The sequence below is a fragment of the Cynara cardunculus genome, assembly GCF_001531365.2.
Source record: "Cynara cardunculus var. scolymus isolate 2C chromosome LG 15, CcrdV1, whole genome shotgun sequence".
In the NCBI taxonomy this organism is placed as follows: Eukaryota; Viridiplantae; Streptophyta; class Magnoliopsida; order Asterales; family Asteraceae; genus Cynara; species Cynara cardunculus.
In genome coordinates, this window is record NC_037542.1 from 7,053,137 (window position 1) to 7,060,107 (window position 6,971).

A 6,971-nucleotide genomic window follows, 5' to 3' on the forward strand; every position below is an offset into this window, starting at 1 on the left:
AGAAGGCAAAGGATTTGGATTGTTTGCGTGGATACCGTGGAGGCATCAAGCTTTGTTTGTTGCTGTGATCAGAGTTTTGCTAACTGTGAGGTATAATTTCGAAACACCCGATTTATTCCGGTTCGTATGGGTCCTTGGAGGGTTACGGTTTTATTTTCCGCTGTGCTTGAGATCCCGTAACCCAACAAGTAAAACGTATGAAACAATCGAAAATCACACTGACTCATTTTCTCGAAGATAAATCACAAAATCAATCAGCTATGTTACTACTTTCATTCCATGAAGAACAAATATTTCGTTATAGATCAGAACCATTATCAACCAGTTAGGATACTACACGATCATTTTCATCGTAAATTAACTGCTGTTACTTATAAATTATTATATATCTAAATAAAAAAAATCTACATATGAGTTAACTCAACTTTGATATAAATAAAGGTGCATATAGCAACGCCAGAAAAAAAAAAAAACTATAGTATAATGTTATAAGCAATTATAATTTAGGGCATTGCTATATGCACCTTATTTATACTAGAATCAAGTCAAATCATGTATTAGAAATGTAAAAGATAGATTTTGGTGGTGAGTGTGCATTTAACAATATAAAGGGGGAAAATTGGGTTCCGATGAGAATGAAAGTTATGATAAGCAGAGTAAGAAACGATCTCTATGCCTTGATCGATCATAATTGAAGAGTAACACTACTGAGATGCAATGATACGCACTAGATCAATTCTCATGAGAAGCACAATTCAACAGTATAGATGATATTAAAAATGATCAAGAGTTCAAATATTTTCTTATGCTTTTCTTCTTAACTCTTATTCTCAAACCAGTATTTGTATATAAAAAGGGGACTACATTTTTTTTTTTATTTCTTATATTATAATAACTACGATGAACAAACTAAAATTACACTTAAAAGACTTGGTCCACTTTGTAAGACAAGGATTAAAATGGAAAATAATAATAAAACCTTAAAAAGAAAGAAAATGCCCAAAGAAGGTCGCTTTAAGAAAGTAGACCCACATTCTGAGTATGACTAATACTTCCAGCTCAGCAGGTGGGACCGAGTTGACACCAATTTACCAAGATTAACCAACTGAGTTGACTCACCGGAGTTTCCAAGCTGAGGTGGTGATCAGGGCTCGAGTGTGCCAACCCAACATTAAACAACCATCGTTTTCCACCACTTTATACCCATCGCCGCCGGCGAAAATGGCTAATAACATACTAGCCTGACGGAAAGCGTTGGACCCCAAATGAGCTGATCGAAATCCAGCCGAGTCAAACCGAGTCTTCCACTGAGTCACCGTCTCGTGTCGCTCAATTCGATCTTCCCCTTCGCATGCAACCACGTTACAGATCTGTTTCCCCAGGTATATCTCCGACATGATCTTGTCTTTATTGGTCGTTCCCACCGGAGAACCACCAGCGCCACCGCCGTTGCAGCTGCTTTCGAGCGAATCGTAGACGGCGGAATAGTAATGTAAAGATTCGTTGAACCTTTCCATGAAATCCACTCCGTTATGGTTAGCTTCTTGCTCCACCACCGTTACAATCTCCGGCTTCATGTTCCTCACCGCCGACAACAACCGCTCCACCGCCCCCGGCCGAGCCAGAAGCTTATGCAACTCAAAAACCGAGTTAATCGCAACCACTTCACCGTCTCGCAGATCAAGCATAGCTGGTTCAATATCAGCAAAACTCTCAACAACCAGAGGTCTGTACTCGAACTTTACACGAATTGAATCTGCCAGCTGAGCCAATTTCCAACCGGATTCCTGCAAAGGATTGGAACTATCCGATGGAGGCATTCCGATGCCGGTTAATCGGAACGAAGGTGGACCGCCTGGTCTAACAGCCAAGGCTTGCAACAAGGCCGGCCACTGGATACCTTGGTTCAAACTAAAATCAATCACATGAACCCTTTTCTTGAACGCAAAAGCTTCTAATATCGCTTGATTCGCCGTGAAATGGGCAAATTTCAGATACGGGCAAGCCTCGTAAAAGTGCATCTGAAGAATATTATTAATCGCCGGCGATTCTTGTGGGGTTTCGCTCTTAAATCGGTAAATTCTCCGTGCAAGAGCCTCGGAGAAATAAGCCGCGACTTTCCTCATTGGTCCGGCCTGAGAAACGGCCAAAATTCCGGCATGTTTCACTAGGTTTTCGGCAAGTTGGAAGTTCTCTTGGTGGACAGCTCCGGCACACGCCATCAGAGTGTGTACAAGCCGGATCCCATTATTCTGAGAATCCACTAGGATTGCCTGGTTCGAATTATTCGAAGTGGAAGTGGAAGCGGAAGCCGATAAGGGTTTTACTTTTTTCGCCGGAGGATGAATCTCGTCATCGGGGACAAGATTTTCCATGAAGGCAGAAGTTGGGTCCACTGTCGCGACTGTTGTCGGTGGAAGGTTAACGGTGTTCATGGTGGAATCATCGATCACAAGTGGTTGAGTTGCAGGGTTCAGCTCGACCATCATGGTCTCAAGCCACGTTGACAGATTTGACGGATTGTAATGAACGGAATCAGAGGCAAGCTGAGATAATTCGTCATCATTCACCAAAGCTTCTTCAAGTTGCTGAATTTTATCGGCGACGTCAGCCATATCTGCCGGCTTAACCTTATACCCCAACACCGCCAACAATTCATCATCACCGGTATCTTGTTCTTCATCTTCATCCCACATCTTGGATTTCCCGGTCACCTCAGACCTCAATTTCGGAAACCCACCACCAGCAGCGGAGGTGCTGCCGCCGCCGCCGCCACTGAAATTCCGTTTCATTTAGTTCGTCTGATCGATTTTCTGTTTCTCTCTCTATCTGGATATGATTCCCGAATTGGGAATCGGAAAGAGGGTTATGAAAGGGTGAAGAATCTGAGCATATGGGATTGGTGTGATTCGTGATTACTGTAAGTCCAAAGTATAAACTAAAGAAGAGATGTGAGGTGCTTGTGAAGGGTGGGCGTGACCACCTATGAACAGCGGACAACGTGACACTTCCCTTTAAATCCATCTCATTTTCAAACAACAAAAAATTAAATGAAAATTAATTTTTTTTATATTCAATATTATCTAATTCTTCTTTTATATTAAGGTGGATATCCAACTCACGACCACCTGTTTTATAATCGTCCGGAGCCATCGCATTTAAACCTCCATGGCTGTAAGGGGATTTTTATTTCTCATTTGATTTGAACCTGGGACCTTATAGTGCTTTTGATCTTTGGATTCAAACTTAAACCAATCAGAAACCACCCTTATGGTTTTTCAATATTATATTTAAATAAAAAATATGGTTTTTTATTACACTTTTGCTTCTATTCACGTTTATTTTATTTTGAAATAAAAATCATATGTTTTATCAATCTCGTTACCACTTTTATTTCAGATTTAGTCATATTAATTTCAGGGTATTTTGATTTTTTTTTACAATTATATTTTGTTTTAATTAAAAAGATGAAATATATTCTAATATTATACATCGATGTATATAGATATTATGTTAGTATATTTATGTATTGTTTCTGATTCCAAATCTAGATATGTCGACTTTGTCTCCTATCATGTTGGAAACGTTTGCCCGAGCTCCACCTACAAATCTTTCCCTGGCTAACCCATCAGCCACCTCCCATTTCCGGTGAACCCCAACCCCCATCTTGGGTAGCAACCTGTCACCATGAACCTCACCATCTCCACCAGCCATCTCCATTTTATGAATTATGTCTACATTGATCTTTTACAACACATAAAACCTAACTTTATTCCTCATACTTGCTCTGAGTTCCATCTCCAACCGTGCGACAAGGTTTCCCATCATAGGGATTATCAACTTGATCATCCTAGCTTCGCTACAAAACTATGATCAACAACCAGTCTGTGTCAGTCGAAGTGGTGGAAGTCCCGTCACCTCTTGGTTAAGGTTTTGATTTGAGTTTTGTTTTAGGGATTTGATTAGTTTCCGATTTAGAGTTTTTCTTTTGGTTTTGGATTTAGGGTTTGATTTAGTTTATGTTTTTAGATTTGAGTTTTCGAAGTTGGATCTAGCTTTATTTTTGAATCTACGGTTCATTTCGAAATCTAAGTTTGTTTACCAATTATGGTTCCATTTGAAATCTAAGTTTGTTTGACAATTATGGTTTATGTTGGAATCATGGGTTTGCCGGAGGAGATGATCAGAAGGCGTGGAGATTCGTCGAACTATGGAGGCGTCAAGCGGAAAGGTGGGTGGCATCAATAGGTTGTACACATGATTTAGGGTTGTGTACAATAAAATTTATTTTAAAAATTAAAAAAATGATGATACAACAAAAATGTAAAAAGGCCAAAATACTCTTAACTTAACTGAGTTTTTTTAAACCGAGTTAACAAGATGACCAAATTCGAAACAAAATGGCAACCAAATGGACCAAATCCAAAATAAAATGTTAACCGCAATGATCAAAAATGTAATTATTTCAAAATAGGCACGAGACTTGAAAATGAGTCGCAATGACATGGTACTCTTTTTATTATTAATAATGTATCTATATGATATTGTCGGTGTAAAATTTTATTGTAAATGGGGAATGAAAATTAAGACATGATAAAGACCAGAACTGGGTAGAAAAATGTAGGTCCAAACAGGTGGAACAAGATGAGACAATGATGAGACATGAAATAATAATTTATTAATCTACCTTCGTATGATATAACCTTAATATTGTAGTTGTTATAATGGTCACAGCCGCCGTCACCATCAACAACTACCGTCGACCAGCTTCATTCCTCTTTCATTACAACAACCTCCTCCAGACCATCGGCCATAACAACCAGCGACGGACCTAGAAAATTTTCAAATGGTGATATCATTTGACTATAAGAAAAAACTATAGGGAAAAAATTCAAACGGTGGCACCGTTTGACTATATGAAACAAATATACATAGTTCTTTTTTCAATCAGTGACACCATTTGACTAAGAAAATGGCATTAACACGATTCAAACTTAGGTTTCGGTGGAATAAAGCTTTGCAAACGAACTTTGTAGTTTCAAAATGCATATGGTGGCACACAACATATTAATATGGTTGCACCTTTCACAAACCTAAAATTTTTTATCCTTCGACGGAGGAATAATACGGTGGCCCGTGCCACCTATACAACCAAAGTAGGTCAGTCCCTGATCACAATCTCTACCTCCACTACATCAACAACAACTACTTCATCTACCAATGTTGACCACCATCACTACGATCCATCATCTCCACATCCTCCAAAATCACCGCCGTTCACCAGTCATCGTTGCCTCTATCTCCACCAACATTCACGTTGCAACAACCTTCATCACGCCTCCAACAATTCACAAGAATCTTCCAAACCAAATAAAACATAGTTTTTCTTTTGTACGAACCGGATTTTTTTGACCTACCATCAATTATATTAAATTCTTTATTCAAATTATGTACTATTATATATATATATATATATATATATATATATGTTATTGTGTGTGTGGGACGATAATCAAATCAGAACCATAAAAAGTTAACAAACTTGTGAGAACCGATATAAAAATATCTTTTTACATTATTTTTTGACCAAAATCTATGATTTATTGTTTCACATATGTTTATGTTCACATTTTAAAAGAATTTGCATGTGAAGCTTTTTTTTATTTACTTAGTGAAACGAAAAATATACATAAAAAAAATTCATATGGTGAAACAAATACATGTGAAACTATCACATTATGAATATATGTGAAACAATATCTTAAACTATAGCATTCGATGAAAAAAATTATGTAAAAAATTATTTTAAAAAATCGATTTTCACGAGGTCTGTAATCTTTTTGTATATATATATATATATATAGAGAGAGAGAGAGAGAGAGAGAGAGAGAGAATGGTAAAAATTTATTCAGGACGTGGTTATTGGCAGACCCACTGGACCAAAAGCTTCACAAGCTCAAGCATTTACTTTTCTATTGCCACAACATGGGTGTTCTTCTTAACAAAAATTGTTGTATGTCGTTTTTTATCCGACTCAAGTCCTTCCCATTTGGACCTGTGGATGTCTATTTGTCGGGTGCCCACCTAAACCAGAAGCAATTATGTGTGTGTGTGTAGAGACTTGGGATCATGTGAGATCAAAGGTTTTTCGTGAGACACGTAAAACCAATTCTCAACCCTTGGATTAGATCTACAATCTGAACATTCATAATCACAAAATTGCCACGAGACTTCTTAATAATCACAATATTGTCACCGTACAACTTTAGATCATTAGCTTATAATGTTGATCAATGAACATAAATTGGTCTTACGATTCTCACGAAAGACATTTTATCTCACGTGAACCCAACCCTATATATATATATAGGGAAGGGTTCAAACGAGAACCCCTATGATTTACGAAAACGCGAGAACAACTCAATAATCACATATTGTGATAAAAAATAAAATTAAAAGATTTTTAAAATTAAAATTAAAATTTAAAAAGATTCAAAAAAATTTAAAATTAAAAGGGTAATAATGGAAATGATATATTATCTAGAAAATGGTTAGAATCTTTTAAACTTATCATTAAACACAATCAAAATCTTTTAAACTTATCATTATCATCTACAAAACGGTTACGATTACAATCCTAACTTCAAATCACAAGAACTACGGACGGCGACGGTGTTGATCGATGGTGACCAACCAAGAACACACAACCATAATCGATCAAGAACCCTAATCGAGAAGCCATTGCATGCAACAAGCAACCCTAATCATGTGATAATCATGTGATATGGGTGTGATAATCATGTGATATGGGTGTGATAATCATGTGATAGGGGTGTAATAATCACCGTTATACATCAATTGGATTATCGTTTTGGTTGATAAGTTAAATTTTTGGTGTAATCATGTGATATGAGTGTGATAATCATGTGATAATCATCGTTATACATCACTTGGGTTATCGTTTTGGTTGA

The 6,971-nt window shown here is 37.3% G+C and overlaps 1 protein-coding gene across 1 annotated transcript; it reads right to left on the minus strand.

The window, feature by feature from the left end:
• Window positions 1-847: 847 nt before the first annotated feature.
• On the minus strand, window positions 848-2,807 carry LOC112527829 (DELLA protein GAI1-like). Its single transcript, XM_025138654.1, has one exon. It carries the CDS (start codon window positions 2,790-2,792, stop codon window positions 1,116-1,118), a length of 1,677 nt encoding a protein of 558 aa, XP_024994422.1. The 5' UTR covers window positions 2,793-2,807; the 3' UTR covers window positions 848-1,115.
• Between the last annotated feature and the right edge of the window lie 4,164 nt (window positions 2,808-6,971).

What these genes read in the sequence shown, in the direction of transcription:
- LOC112527829 (XM_025138654.1), bottom strand. Translation starts at nt 2,792, where the DNA reads ATGAAACGGAATTTCAGTGGCGGCGGCGGCGGCAGCACCTCCGCTGCT.